Source organism: Leptonychotes weddellii, chromosome 9 (assembly GCF_054177405.1).
Source record: "Leptonychotes weddellii isolate Sample4059 chromosome 9, ASM5417740v2, whole genome shotgun sequence".
Classification (NCBI taxonomy): domain Eukaryota; kingdom Metazoa; phylum Chordata; class Mammalia; order Carnivora; family Phocidae; genus Leptonychotes; species Leptonychotes weddellii.
The window spans coordinates 43,097,604-43,113,593 of NC_138377.1; the positions used below are offsets into that span (position 1 = coordinate 43,097,604).

The following is a 15,990-nucleotide window of genomic DNA, read 5'->3' on the forward strand; positions in this document are numbered from 1 at the left end:
AGGTACTCCAGGTAGTCGATCTCCCGCTGCGCATGTTCGACTCTCAGGGCTAGGTTAGTCCGATGCTCTTGTATTCACTTGTGTAGGTCTGGCATCTTCCCAGCGTAGCGGGTATGTTTTTTGAGAACTCTCGGAAATCTTGAATGTATGCCCTCCTTGCTTGGGTATATTTTTCCAGTCCTTGCTTCAGTCAGAAAATAAATGCTCAAATTATTGCACGTTATTTAAATTAGCCAAGTAATATAAATACCTATCACTCACTGAAGAAGATTTTTAGAATACAAATCATCGTAAGGGGGATAATAAAAATCACCTGTAATCCCTTAGTTCAAAGTACCACTGATTTGTTAGTGTATCAGTTTTTAAAAGTTTTCCCATGCATTTCATCATACATATATAAATATATATTTTAAAATGTGATTTTACTATACTGTTTTGTAACATTTTCACTTGCTAACACACTGTGAACAATTTCAATACTAATTAATAGATAGCTATATGATAATTTTAATGATACAGAATTCCATTGCATTGATATCCTATTATTTATTCTATTAGACTCTTTTTGATGGACATTTATGGACTTTTCAACAATGCTGAAAAAAAATCTTTGTATTAAAAAAACACAATCTGAGTTGCAGTTGGTTACAAATAACAGTTAGGAGAGCTGCAAACAAATCAATCATTAATATGCCCAAAGAATTCACATATGTATTTGGCATTAAACTAGTGAGTATTTGGTGTAGGTTTTAGTGTCTAAAACTTCCAGTGACTTCTGAGCTATTTAAATGTAGGCAGTTTACACAATCAATCCTGGAAATATTCTGTTTACACTAGGTCCAACTGTTGAGCTACCTTGTATTTACAGAGCACCCCTAAACATTTTCATAATATATCCAGAAATTCATTTAGAAACAGTATATTTTTCTGTGCCCACAAAGGCAATGTTACAGGGCAGATGGAATACAAGGTGAGCTGCCCCAAGCCGTGCAGCACTTTATGGATTTCTGGAAGCCATTGCCCAAGTCAGGCCCAGGTCTGTAGCTGGTGAGGTCAGAGAGCACGAGGACAGGCATGGTGTGCACATGCTCTGGGCAGCTTCCAATAAACCGAGCAATCCATTTCACCCATGTGTCAGCTCAGGTCCTCTGGGGAACAGACACCAGAGAGAATTAGAAGTGTAAGTGCCATAGTGGGGCAATGCCTGTGAATGACAGAAGGGAGTGGAGAGAGGAGGAGGCATGGCACCTATGAAGAGAAAGGGGGAAAGAAAGAGGATCCTCAGTAAGAGCCTCAGTGGGCCTTATAACTCAGAGCAAGCAGCCAGGCTGATGGGGCCCGAGGTTAAAGATTGCTCATGAGACAAGTCCTAGCTCTCAAGATCTCACCACAATGGAAGCATCCCTAAGAAAACAAACCTCAGCTCGGCTGGGCTCGATCTCCCAGGTGGTAAGTTGCGCCTGAAGTTCTCTAAAGAGACATCCGAGCTTTGTGCTTCCCCAGCTGCCTCAATTACACTTCAAGGGTCAGAAGGACAAATCATGTTTGAACCCAGACTCACCCCCACTCTGTAAACACCTTTTCCTGATGGATCACAACGTGCTTTAAAAATCTCCACAGAGACTTTTATTTTCTAGTAAAGGTATTTAAAGAAGGGTGATTTATTACTTCAAGGTCATGGTCTTCATGGAAGCATGACTGAGTATATATGATTGACTGATACAGGCTATAATGCTTCGTTCATTCATAATTCAGCAGACCACATTAAAGAGATTTGTGTAGGTTTCAACCCTACCACTGACTGTGACTGTGGGTAAGTCACTTCTCTCTCAGCCTCATTCCTTTCATGTCCAAAATGAGTGGATTGCACGAAATGATCTCTAGCATCCTCCAGTACAATCAGTCTGTCATTCCCCTTCCTTAGAGCTTGACTGATGAGGCAGGGAATAGAAGTGAGTCTTTTCCCACATAAATTTTAAATTCACATGCAACGCAGTTATCTTCCTGTTCTCTGTTTCAGTGACTGTCACAGACTGAGTTAGATTTTCCAAAGCTCACCTCTTACACCCATCTCAGCTAATTATCAGCTGATTTGTAAGCCCACTAAAATAACTCTTCTTCATGCAACTTTGAAAAATCTTGCATAGTATTTTCAATATCATCTATAATCTATCTTCATATATTTCCATTCCATTAATTTTGATCCGTATTTGAAATCAGAATCACTGAATTACCTACACTAAACTTACGCTGATTATTATTTTGTAATCCCTTGCTGTGTCCCGGCCCACTGTTCAGCCCATGTCACCACACATGGGAAACTGAGCAGCTGCTTCGGTTTAATCCCACAGGTGGTCCTGGCCCTGCCATATGACACCCCAGTGCCTGGGTATATGAATAACACCGTCAATACCATGCGCCTCTGGTCCGCGCGGGCGCCGAATGACTTTAACCTCAGAGACTGTGAGTACAGCCTGGGCTCTCATGAATGTGCATGTGTGTTTAATCTTTTTGATCTCAGAGGCAACCAGATCAGCACCAGCTCTAAAAGAGGGCACAAAACAAGGATCTTGGGGACTGGGACATGAATGGTTTCTGTGTGTGTCAGTGTGTGTGCGTGTAATCTTTCTGATCGCTAGTTAGTATCGCTAGTTGAGAGAAAAGCTTTGAGTTTCTGATCAGAGCTCTCCAGTGAGCAGCCATTGTATGGAGCATGCGCGGAGGACATTTTAAAAGCAGTCCTGCAGTCTGGCCCTCTTAGACTCTCATGCGAATCACAGCATGGAGGGTTGTGGAAATCCTTTTGGATTTTCAGGAGTTGTAGGAATCCCTACATCCACGTGGTACACAGCAAGCATCAGGTGAGGTCAAGGGGCTTCGATAACAGTGGCTGGCTTATCTATTTATTCATTTTTCTAACCTTCCCCTCAGTTAACGTTGGAGACTACATTCAGGCTGTGCTGGACCGAAATCTGGCCGAGAACATCTCCCGGGTCCTCTATCCCAATGATAATGTGAGTGGTCGAGCTTGCTTTCTCAGTGGAAACAGAAGCAGTCTATTTCAGAAGCACTTTTCCATAGCCCATAAAGCACATCTCCAATATTGATTTTTTTTTTCTTAAATGCACTATAATCTCCATATCTCTTCCTGAATTGTCTAGATTTCCCCTGCCACCCAAGTAAGGAAAACAAATTTGTACAATACATGAAGTCAGAATTGGTATTTTGCCCTTGACTAGTGACCTCACAACCAATTAGGAGCTTATGTCTGTACATTTCAAAACAAAACCTGGATATAAAAGATGAAGTGAAGCACTGGTAAAATACTACTTCCTTTCCAAATGGAAGTTTCTTCCACAGAGGCAGAAGACCCTGGAGGTTTCCTGCCTGGCCTCTTCCCCTCGCTGACAGGCTCTTCCCAGCCTTCTACGCTCAGGCAAGGTGGGGTCTGGACCTCAGAGCACACCCAGGAGCAAACGCTTGTTTCTTATGCCACTTATTCATCTCTTGAAATTTTTTCTCATAGGTGATTATTCCCAATTTTACACTAAAAATAGCTTAGCTAAAATTAAAAAAAAAAATTTTTAACTTGGAACTGCATCACAGATGACCACTGTGGATTCTTAGTTGGTTTAAATATACTTAGCTCTATCTTATATGTGGGTAAAATTATTTTCTTGAAGCTGTAATGATTACTCTTTTAATAATAAGTCTCAGAAACAACCAGATTGGTACTCGGCTGTTTGCTGCAGCATTTTCAGAAACTTAATGGTATATGTGATTTTTTCCTTTGAGAGAGACATTGTGACGTCAGTACATGTCAGAAAAATCTCTGACCCAAAAGCAAAAAGTCGTTTTGTTTCGTGGTAAGTTAAAGTAAGAATCCCTCCAAGCACTGCCTAGCCAAACCCAGCCTGCAGAATTATTTAACTGGAAGGGGCTTGAAATTAATCCTCCCTATCTTCAGTAAGGACCAAACCTAACTTTACTTGGAAATAACCATCTACGGCAATTCATAGGGGACACAGAGTTAGCATGGGGTGCAAAGTTAACTAAATTCATTGAGTAAAAGGTAGCTGTCAGGGTCATGCCTGTTTTTAAGTACGAGTTGATAAATCATTTTTGTACTGTAATTACAAAAGCAAACTCATTCACTGTCGCCAACTTGGCCATAGCCCTCCTCCAGACATGAGTCCCTCTTCCAGGAATCTTGCAACTGTCGTCCCTCTGCAGCTAGTTATTTTTTTTCTTTGCTTAAAGCTTAAAGTCTTCTGATCATCTATAAGAAAAGTGCAGAATCTCAGATGTGCTCCTTAAGTTCCTCAGTGGTACGGTCTTGAGTTCTCAGATGCATCCTCCATGATCTTGCCTGAGGTTCCCACCATGCAGGACTGTTTGCTGTAATCTTTCTCACCTTCAAGGGAAGGCTCTTGCAGCTTCCTTCCTGGCAGAATTGATATCCACTGCCTGGGTTCTGAAATTTGGTTGGGAGAAGAAGGCCTAGAGTCTCAACAATTCAGCACATAAACTTTCACTTAAACCCCTTCCCCCCATTTTCAGTACAGAGTGGTGCCCCTGCTTTCGACTCTCCATGCCTCTCTCCAGCCCAGAGGCCCCTGTGTTACCATCTCCAGAGAATACACATCGGGCTTCTGCCTGCGTTGGGAAAAGAGATTGCTCAGCTCGGGGGGGCTGGGGGTGAAGTCTGACGCCAGCTGCTGCTTAGGCTCATGGCTGACCTTTTACCATATCTTCTCCCCTATTTCCAAGGGCACCAGTGCTGCCAAGTCCTGAGCCTTTAGGGGCTTTGGGGCATAAATTTAATTGCTTTTTGGCTCTTCTCTTCTATTCAGTTTTCCTGGGTCTTCTGGCCCAATTACCACTCACCCATCTATTTTTCAGCTTCAAAAAGGTTGTTGCTATTGTCTTGTCTCCCATTCCCTTTATCCTGTATGCCTTCTTTAAATTCCTTTACACTTCAGGAAAGAGCAAAGCCTGATGCTTGGCCTTCAACCTGCCCTCTTCCTCCAGATGTCCTATGAGCTTTCATCTTAAAGTTCTCTGGGCAGGAGATCTCTGGCATATTTTGGCCACGCCTCACAGTGTGAACCACTCTCACTCCGTCTCTCTGGCTTGAAGTTTTTTGAAGGGAAGGAGCTGAGATTGAAGCAGGAGTACTTTGTGGTGGCTGCTACCTTGCAAGATGTCATCCGACGTTTCAAAGCCTCCAAGTTTGGCTCCACGGATAGTGCCAAAACTGTGTTCGATGCCTTTCCAGACCAGGCAAGTATTCTGTCTGCGAACACGGACAGAGACAATGAGGGATCAGGACTTCCTATCAGATTTACTCCCCTTTCTCAGTACTAAAAAAGTTGAGTAGGTGCGGTAGGCTTAAAGCGCCTCACCGAGGGTGGGCATTCTGTTTGGTGCTTTGTGCAGACGTACATGAGGGTAAGGAAGCCAGACTGCGGGCCATCCATCACCCGCACGCTGTCGTCTTTTCCCCGTACAGGTTGCCATCCAGCTGAATGACACACACCCCGCACTCGCCATCCCTGAGCTGATGAGGATTTTTGTGGATATTGAAAAACTGCCCTGGTCCAAGGTCTGGATAGTTTGGCTTCCTTTTCCTTTAATTAATAGTATATCTGTGGTTCAGAGATTTTGCCAAAAGCTCCTTTTACAGTTTTTCAAAATAAGTTACTGTTGCTCACTTCCAATGGTTAAAGGTGAAGTCTGCCTGGTGCTAACATTTCTCTGGCCTTACAGCTTTACAGGGAGGAAGACTAATAAGTATTCCTAATGGGACGCAGCTCAGTAGCTCAGACTTCCACTGTGATTGCCATTTTTGTGTTGAAAAGGATTCTAAATTAAATTCTCCAACCTCAGAACACAGCTAATTATGTGTCTCCACCAGTCTGCAAATCAGTATTTTAAACATACTGTGTACTTTTCTCAGAACATTACTTGTTTGTATTGCTCAGATTTTGCTTTTAATAAACGGCATGTTAGGATAGTAGAGAAGACTTATCAGTATGTTGTCTTCAGTTTTCTCAGACAGTTTTACAAATGGCTGCTTCCCCCCACCACCCCAGAAAAAAACCATATTCCCATTCTCTGGATGATTTGGACCCTGGTGGAATTGAGTGTGTCTAACTGTATCTGACTATTGCAGACCGGCAGGAGCCGAGGGAATGTTTGGTCTTGTGGGATTGGGTGTGCACCCGCAGGGCAGCCTTCTTGCAGAGGGAAGCAGCTAACTCCTCTCCCCTTCCCTCAGGCCTGGGAGATCACCCAGAAGACCTTTGCATACACCAACCACACGGTGCTCCCAGAGGCTCTGGAGCGCTGGTCCGTAGAGCTGGTGGAAAATTTGCTTCCTCGACATTTGCAAATCATTTATGAGATAAATCAGAAGCATTTAGATGTAAGTCATTTTGAGAGATTCCTACCCCTTTTGAGAATGAGGTCTTGAGATGTTAAGGGTGGCTGCAATGTTCCCTCCCACCAAACTGGAGGCCCAGACATCTTCCAGTCATAGATACATCAAAAGTATTCAAGACTGGGTGGGGCTCTGTTAAAGACACTTTTTTGAAAACACTAAAATGGAGGATGGCATCTCCCCAGGGCGAACCCAGCCCCTCTGTGTGGCAGTGAAGTTCCATATTTGCTCCATTAGAGATTTTGCTGGGGAAGTGAATGACATTATCTTAACGCTTAAAACCTAAGTTGCCAGCAAGGCCTTTCTCTTCCCTTGGCTAGAGAATTGCGGCCTTGTTTCCTAAAGATGTCGACCGTCTGAGAAGAATGTCTCTGATTGAAGAGGAAGGAGGCAAAAGGATCAACATGGCCCATCTCTGCATTGTGGGCTCCCATGCTGTGAATGGCGTGGCTAAAATTCACTCTGACATTGTGAAGACCCAAGTGTGAGTCTCCATTCCTGTGGTGGTGGGTCCAACGTTGCTCTGTTAATGCACTGATGCTAGTAAATGCAGGCATGCATTTTGGGATAGAGAAAGGCCCTGTCAAAATGTGCAAAAGTATTTTCTTCTATACAAAGTAACCTTCTTTTCAAAAAGAAAATGCCTTCCTCTCTGAACCATCCTACTTCTAGATGTAGGAGCCAAAAAAAAAAAAAAAAACCTATTCTACTGAAAATCTGGTATATATGTCAGTGCCAGGAAATCATATGGAGGTGACTTGATTTGGAATTTTTCTTATAATTATGTTGAATTGCAAATGGATCTCGATTTAGAATGACAGCAGTAGCGCTGCCAGCCCCCCCCCCCACCACCACCACCTTTAATCTCTCTAAGCCCACACTTGGCTTCTGGAATGTAACAGGATCCTGCTCTTTCAAATTCAGCGATGTGTCTCTTCCGACTCCAGATTCAAGGACTTCAGTGAGCTAGAACCAGACAAATTTCAGAATAAAACCAATGGGATCACTCCGAGGCGCTGGCTCTTACTCTGCAACCCAGGGCTGGCAGACTTAATAGCGGAGGTAAGGGGGAAGTCAGGGGAGGCCTGACTGCACGGCTAGAGGTGGACGAGTGCCCTTATAATCCGAGAATCCAGTCCAGCCCTCAGCGGGTGACGTGTGCTGTCCCACAAGGCTCCGTGCTTGATTGAATTCTCTGCTCTAGCCTGCTTGAAATTCTTAATTTTTTAAACAAGCGGTCCACAGATTCCATAGCTGGCTGCCAGTACTCCTGTGGCCCACAGTTGGAAGATGGTGGCCCTATTTAGTAAGGGAAGGTGATAAAAATAACTAGTAGAACCTGGGTTCTGTGTTACCCCTTGTAGGTAGGTCTCCTGTTTTTAACACTTACTGCCACTGAAACTACAGTTAAGATACCAGCAGAGGGTTCTTCCCAGCCAGCATTTCCAGGCTCTTCTGTGAGGCGCGCTAGTCAGCTGTCCTGATGTAGGCACCCGCCACAGACTGACAGAAACTGCGCAGGTGGGCTGGATTGCCGTCCCTGACTAACATCACCTCTTCTTTAAACTGAAAGAAAATCGGGGAAGACTACGCGAAAGACTTGAGCCAGCTGAGGAAGCTGCAGGGCTTCCTGGACGATGACGTCTTCCTCCGAGAAATCGCCAACGTGAAGCAGGTGAGGCTTCCCGGTGTGGACTCCTTCGGCGGCACTAGTTCTGAGGGTTTATGAAGCTCCCCCCCGCCCCCCGCCATTTTTAAGAACAGACCAGCTGCTGATGCTTCTGAGTCAAAAGGGCTCCGGCACGGCGCACTGTCTCCACAGGAGAACAAGCTCAAGTTTTCCCAGTTCCTGGAGAAGGAGTACAAAGTGAAGATCAACCCCTCCTCCATGTTCGACGTGCACGTGAAGCGCATCCACGAGTACAAGCGGCAGCTCCTGAACTGCCTGCATGTGGTCACCATGTACAACCGTGAGTCACCGCGCGGCCGCCGCGCCCCCTGGAGGCGGGAGCCTCGCCACCCCAGCCCGCACCCGTCCTCCATTCCACCCACTCCTAAATCTTTTTCAGGCATTAAGAAGGACCCCAGGAAGTTATTCGTGCCCAGAACAGTCATAATCGGTGGCAAAGTAAGCTCATTCTATTCACTGGGGATGCGGGGGCCCAGAAATGGCAAGAGTGCCATCTCTCCACTTCATCACGGCTGCCTGCCGACCGTGTGTTTGCCATTCTTCCCCAAGGCTGCCCCAGGATATCACATGGCCAAAATGATCATAAAGCTCATCACCTCAGTGGCAGATGTGGTGAACAATGACCCTGTGGTTGGAAGCAAGTTGAAAGTCATCTTCTTGGAGAACTACAGAGTGTCTCTTGCTGAAAAAGGTAGTATCCTCATCCCAAATCATGCAGGGCCAGGGCAAATTCTCCAGAAAGGTTACATGGTAGGGAAAAATGAGGTAGCTAGGTTCTGGGGGTCAGTAACTTAGAATAGAAAGTGTCACTCTTGGGCAAAATTAGGGCCTAGGCTAAGAGTCTTGGAGATGATCCAGATGACGATGAGATTGCTGTCCCGGGAGTCAGTATCACCGATTACCTTTGCAAGTGCATTTTCCTGCCAGCTGGCTAGCCAGAGTTGGGTGCTGCAGGAGGTGGCCCTGAAGTTTGGGCAAAGTGCAGACCGGGCTCTACAAAGGAAAGGAAAAGAAAGGGTCTTCCATTCCCAGCTCCAGTTTTGCAACAGAACACCAATTCCCCAGGCCCCGATATTCCTCTGGTCACTTCGTGGAATGAAGAAGGGCTGTCATTTGTTCACGTGGCAACAGGGAATGAGGACAGATGTCAGGCTGCCAAGCATGAGGCTTAGATGTGCTTAGACTGATCACGCATGGAGTTCCCACGTGGGGACAGTTAGACTGGCAAAAAGCCAACATCCCTTTCTCTACTGCTCTCTTTGCTTATTTGCATCATGTGCTTACAAAGCACCGTCCACATGCAGATGCCAACTGTGCATTCACCCCAGTCCCAAATTGAAAACAGACCTTTCTCTTTTTGAGGTATTTTTGGGTCCTCTGATGTTACTCTTTAAGACTGTATGCAGAAAGAGAAGAGCCAGGTTCCTACCGATGCAAATGAAGAGATACCTAATCCACAAATAAGCCTTCAAAGTAAAACAGAGAATTGGTTCTGACCTTTGAAGTCAAAGAGGGAGAAGGAGTGGCAGCACTAATTTGTGTGTAAATTAGGCTGACAGGTCAGAGGCTTGGTGTCTAGCCCCAGGCACACCTCAGGTGCACCCGGTGCAATTCTCTGCCAAATAAGCGGGAGGGAGGGAGGAGGTGGAAAGTGGAAGGAATGCAGAGGATCCAACTTCCTCAGATTATAAAGGAAGAGTCAGGAGAGACTGAATTTTAAAGATCAAGAAAGAGAAGTTTCAATCTATTTTATAAAGTTATCAAGCAGAAGAAATAAAAACAAAACCATAACAAAAATTGGAAGGAAGAGCAGGAAGAAAAGAAATGTAGCGTCAGCTTTTATAGCAGAGCGTAACAGGTGCTCTCTGGAGTTTACAGACCAAGGAAGAGTAGTATGAGCATATACTTATTTAGCACTGTGGCCATCACCACCCAGATAGCACATCAAAAATGGACAAAAGCAGTTTGCCTGAGTCAAGGGGAAGAGTGAGATCCATCCTTCCATACCATATGAATGTTTACCTTGATGTACATGGACTACTTTAATGATCAGAACAGGCCCGCTAGATAAATACTCAGATACAATAGGAGATCTAGAGAGACGGAATCACTGATCTTAATGTACCTTGCTTGCAGTCATTCCAGCTACAGATCTGTCGGAGCAGATCTCCACTGCAGGCACTGAAGCCTCAGGGACAGGCAATATGAAATTCATGCTGAATGGGGCCCTGACCATCGGGACCATGGATGGAGCCAACGTGGAAATGGCAGAGGAAGCTGGGGAAGAGAACCTGTTCATCTTTGGCATGAGAGTAGATGATGTGGCCGCTTTGGACAAGAAAGGGTAAGGGAGCAGCTCCTCCTTATTGGGCAGGTGCTCCACCCCACCCCCAGAAGGGTGCCTGCCCACCCGGGTATCCCACTGAGTCGGGGTCATGTGAAATGCGGCCACACAACATCTCCCATGCGCCTGGGCAGCCTCCTCACAGCTTAGTTTTATTAAACCCAGCAAGTGAACGTGAAAGGGACTTGGGCACAGGTGCATGAGGTCCTTGCTATTTGTTATCCGCCGGTGTAGTTGGTTACATTAGTTTCAGGTGTACAATATAGTAATTCAACAATTCAGTACATCACCCGGTGCTCATCATGGCAAGTGCACTCCTTAATCCCCATCACCTGTTTAACCCATTCCCCCACCCTCAACCCATCTCCCCTCTGGTAACCGTTAAGTTTGTTCCCTGGAGTTAAGAGTCTATTTTTTTGGCTTTTCTCTTTTTTTCTTCATTTGTTTGTTTTGTTTCCTTAAGTTTTATATATAAGTGAAATCATATGGTATTTGTCTTTCTCTGACTCACTTATTTCACTTAGCATTATATTCTCTAGATCCATCCATGTTGCAAAGGGCAAGATTTCATTCTTTTTATGGCTGAGTAATATTCCATTATATGTGTATACCACTTCTTTATCCATTCAGCTATCAGCAGACACTTAGGCTGCTTCCATAATTTGGCTATTGTAAATAATGCTGCAATAAACATAGGGGTGTATGTGTCCCTTTGAGTTAGGGTTTTTGTATTCTTGGGTAAATACGCAGTGGTAGAATTATATGGTAGTTCTATTTTCAACTTTTTGAGGAACCTCCATACTGTTTTCCATAGTGTCTGCACCAGTTTGCATTCCCTCCAGCAGTGCACGAGGGTTCCTTTTCTCTGCATCCTTGCCAACACTTGTTGTTTCTTACATTTTTTATTTTAGCCATTCTGACAGGTGTGAGGTGATATCTCATTATGGTTTTAATTTGCATTTCCCTGATGATGAGTGATGTTGAGCATCTTTTCATGTTTCTATCAGCCATCTGGATGTCTTCTTTGGAGAAATGTCTCTTCATGTCTTCTTCCCATATTTAATTGGATTATTTGTCTTTTGGTGTTGAGTTATATAGGTCTTTATATATTTTCAATACTAACTTTCTCAGGTAAGTCATTTGCAGCTATCTTCTCCCATCCAGTAGGTTGTTTTTTAGTTTTGTTGATAGTTTCCTTTGCTTTGCAGAAGCTTTTTATTTTGATGTAGTCCCAAAAGTTTATTTTTGTTTTGTTGCCCTTGCCTCAGGAGACATAAACAGAAGAATGTTGCTATGGCACATGTCAGAGAAATGACTGCCTGTGCTCTCTTCTAGGACTTTTATGGTGTCAGGTTCACATTTAGGTCTTTAATCTATTTTGAGTTTATTTTTGTGTATGGTGTAAGAAAGTGGTCCAGTTTCATTCTTTTGCTTGTAGCTGACCAGTTTTCCCAGTACCATTTGTTGAAGAGATTTTTTTTCCCGTTGACTCTTCTTGCATCCTTTGTCTAAGATTAATTGACCAGATAATCGTGATCTATGTGTCCGTTTTTGTGCCAGTACCATACTGCTTTTGCTTACTGCAGCTATATAGTATATCTTGAAATGTGATACCTCCAGTTTTTTCTTCTTTTTCAAGATTGCTTTGGCTATTCAGAGTCGTTTCTGGTTTCACACAAATTTTAGGATTATTGTTCTAGTTCTGTGAAAAATGCTGTTGATATTTTGATAGGGATTGCATTAAATGTGTAGGTTGCTTTGGATAGTATGGACATTTTAACAGTATTTGTTCTTCAGATCCATGTACATGGAATGTCTTTCCATTTCTTCGTGTCATCTTCAATTTCTTTAATCAGTGTTTTATAGTTTTTGGAGTACAGGTCTTTCACCTCCTTGGTTAAGTTTATTCCTAGGTATTTTATTATTTTTGGTGCAATTGTAAATGGAATTCTTAATTTCTTGTTCTGCTGCTTCATTATTAGTATAAAAATGCAAATTTATATATGTTTATTTTTGTATCCCATGATCTTACGAGATTTGTCAGTTCTAGTAGTTTTTTGGTGGAGTCTTTAGCGTTTTCTATATGTAGTATGATGTCATCTGGAAATAGTGAGTTTTACTTCTTCCTTACTGATTTGGATGACTTTTATTTTTGTAGTTGTTGTTGTCTGATTGCTGTGACTAGGACTTCCAGTACTATGTTGAATAAAAAGGGTGAGAGTGGACATTCTTATCTTGTTCCTGACCTTAGGGGAAGAGCTCTCAGTTTTTTACCATTGAGTATGATGTAAGCTATTAGTTTTTCATATATGGCTTCCATTATGTAGAGGCATGTTCCCTCTAAACCTACTTTTTTGAGTGTTTTTATCATGAATGGTTGGTGTACTTTGTCAAATGCTTTTTCTACATCTATTGAAGTGACCATCTGGTTCTTATCCTTTCTCTTGTTGATGTGATGTATCACATTGATTGATTTATGAATATTCAGCCACCCTTGCCTCCCAGGAATAAATCCCACTTGATTTCGTGAATGATTTTTTTTAATGTAGTGTTGGACTCGTTTTGCTAATATTTTGTTGAGGATTTTTGCATCTATGTTCATTAGAGATATTGGCCTGTAGTTCTCTTTTTTTTTTGTAGTGTCTTCATCTGGTTTTGGTATAGGGTAATGCTGGTCTCCTAGAATTAATTTGGAGGCTTTCCTTCCTCTTTTTTAAATGTTTGGCAGAATTCACCTGTGAAGGCATCTGGTCCTGAACTTTTGTTTGTTGGGAGTCTTTTGATTACTCATTGAATTTTATTACTGGTAATTGGTCTGTTCAAACTTTCTATTTCTTTCTGATTCAGTTTTAGGAGTTTATAGGTTTCTAGGAATTTATCCATTTCTTCTAGGTTGTCCGATTTGTTGCTATATAATTTTTCATAATATTCTCATAATCCTTTGTATTTCTGTGGTGTCTATTGTTACTTCTCTTCTTTCATTCATTTCTGATTTTGTTTGAGTCGTCTTTTTTTTTATGAGTCTGAATAAAGGTTTATCAATTTTGTTGATGTTTTCAAAGAACCAACTCCTGGTTTCATTGATCTGTTCTATTGGGGTTTTTTAGTTTCTATGTTGTTTATTTCTGCTCTAATCTTGATTATGTCCTTCCTTCTACAGGTTTTGGGTCTTGCTTGTGCTTCTTTTTCTAGCTTCTTTAAGTGTAAGGCTAGGTTGTTTATTTGAGATTTTTCTTGCTTCTTGAGATAGGCCTGTATTGCTTTAAACTTCCTTCTTAGAACAGCTTTTGCTGCACCCCAAAGATTTTGGACCACTCTGTTTTCATTTTCATTTGCCTCTATGTATTTTTTTATTTTCTCTTTGATTTCTTGGTTGACCCATTCATTGTTTAGTAGCATGTTATTTAACCTCCATGTATTGGTGCTCTTTCTAGATTTTTTTCTTGTGGTTGATTTCTAGTTTCAAAACATTGTGGTTGGAAAATATTCATGGTATGACTTTAATCTTTTTGAATTTATTGAGACTTATTTTGTGGCCTAACATGTGATCTAGAGAATGTTCCACGTGCACTTGAACAAAATGTGTATTCTGCTGTTTTAGGAGGGAATGTTCTGAATATATCTGTTAGATCCATCTGACCCAATGTTTCACACAAAGCCACTATTTCCTTGTTGATTTTCTGTGTGGATGATCTATCGATTGATCTAAGTGGGGGGTTATAGTCCCCTACTATTATTGGATTACTACTGATTACTTCCTTTGTTTGTTAATAGCTGCTTTATGTATTTGGGTGCTCCCATGTTGAGTGTATAAATATTTAGAATTGTTATATCTTCTCTGGATTGTTCCGTTGATTATATAGCCTCTTTGTCTCTTTTTACAGACTTTGTTTTAAAGTCCATTTTGTCCAATATCAGTACTGCCACCTGCCTTTCTTTTTACTTCCATTTGCATGATAAATGCTTTTCCATCTCTTGACTTTCTTTTTTTTTTTTTTTTTTTAAGATTTTATTTATTTCTTTGAAAAAGAGAGAGAACATGAGCGGGGGGGTGGGGGGTGGAGAGGGAGAAGCAGGCTCCCCCCTGAGCAGGGAGCTGGACATGGGGCTTGATCCCAGGACCCTGAGACCATGACCTGAGCCCAAGGCAAACACTTAAGTGACTGAACCACCCAGACACCCCTCCATTTCACTTGCAATCTGCATGTGTCTTTATGTCCAAAGTATGTCTCTTGTAGGTAGCATATAGATAAGTCTTACTTTTTTATCCATTCCATCACCCTATGTCTTTTGATTTGAACATTTAGTCCATTTACATTCAAAATAATTATTGATAGGTATGTACATATTGCCATTTTGTTGCTTGTTTTATGGTTGTTTTTATAGTTCTTCTCTGTTCCTTGTTCTCTTCTCTCATGGTTTGCTGGCTTTCTTTAGTGATACATTGGATTCCTTTTTCTTTATTTTTGCATATCTATTACTGGTTTTTGATTCGTGGTTATCATTAGGTTTGTATATAACATCTTAAGCATATAGCAGTCTCTATTAGGTTGATGGTCGCTTAAGTTTGAAACCATTCTTTACTCCACCCCCCACCCCACATTTTAGGCATATGGTATCATACTTTACATCCTTTCATTTTGTGGATCCCTTGACTGATTTTTTTTTTTTAAGATTTTATTTATTTGAGAGCGAGAGAGAGCATGAGCAGGGGAGAGGGGCAGAGGGAGAGGGAGAAGCAGGCTCCCCACTGAGCAGAGAGCCCGACACGGAGCTCAATCCTAGGACCCCAGGATCATGATCTGAGCCAAAGGCAGATGCTTAACCAACTGAGCCACACAGGTGGCCCCCCTTGACTGATTTTTATAGATATACTTATTTTCACTGCTTTTGCGCTTCCTACTTTTCTTACTCCTACTTATGATCTTTCCTTTCCACTTGAAGAATCCTTTTTAACATTTTTTTTAAGATTTTATTTATTTATTTATTTGAGAGAGAGAGAGAGAGAAACAGCATGAAAGGGGAGAGGGTCAGAGGGAGAAGCAGGCTCCCCGCTGAGCCGGGAGCCCGATGGGGGGCTCAGTCCCAGGACCCTGGGACCATGACCTGAGCTGAAGGCAGACGCTTAATGACTGAGCCACCCAGGCACCCCCTTTTTAACATTTCTTGTAGTCACGAATTTAGTGGTCACGAATTCCTTTAACTTTTGTTTGTCTGGAAAAACTCTCTCTCCCTCTATAATGAATAACAGAGTATTCTTGGCTGCATGTTTTTTCTTTCAGCACTTTGAATATATCATGCCACTCCCTTCTGGCCTGCAAAATCAGTGAAAAATCAGCTCACGGCCTTATGGGGTTTCCCTTGTATATAACTGTTTTCTTTTCTCTTGCTGCTTTTAAAATTCTCTCTTTATCACTACTTTTTGCCATTTTAATTACCGTGTGTCTTGCGGTGGACCTCCTTATATTGATTTTGTTGGGGGCTCTCTGTGAATCCTAGATCTGGATTTCTTTT

General features: G+C 42.4%; 1 protein-coding gene across 2 annotated transcripts in view; it reads left to right on the plus strand.

Moving 5' to 3' along the window:
• Positions 1-15,990, plus strand: part of PYGL (glycogen phosphorylase L) — a 90,389-nt gene that overhangs the window by 20,193 nt on the left and 54,206 nt on the right. The window contains exons 6-17 of one of the 2 annotated variants that reach the window (XM_081830532.1): positions 2,352-2,463; positions 2,932-3,014; positions 5,140-5,283; positions 5,513-5,605; positions 6,281-6,427; positions 6,763-6,926; positions 7,345-7,504; positions 8,016-8,117; positions 8,265-8,412; positions 8,512-8,570; positions 8,682-8,823; positions 10,269-10,476. In XM_081830532.1, the coding sequence (XP_081686658.1) occupies positions 2,352-2,463; positions 2,932-3,014; positions 5,140-5,283; positions 5,513-5,605; positions 6,281-6,427; positions 6,763-6,926; positions 7,345-7,504; positions 8,016-8,117; positions 8,265-8,412; positions 8,512-8,570; positions 8,682-8,823; positions 10,269-10,476 (1,562 nt within the window). The remainder of the gene's footprint in view (positions 1-2,351; positions 2,464-2,931; positions 3,015-5,139; positions 5,284-5,512; positions 5,606-6,280; positions 6,428-6,762; positions 6,927-7,344; positions 7,505-8,015; positions 8,118-8,264; positions 8,413-8,511; positions 8,571-8,681; positions 8,824-10,268; positions 10,477-15,990) is intronic. The other variant, XM_081830533.1, reaches the window with a different exon arrangement.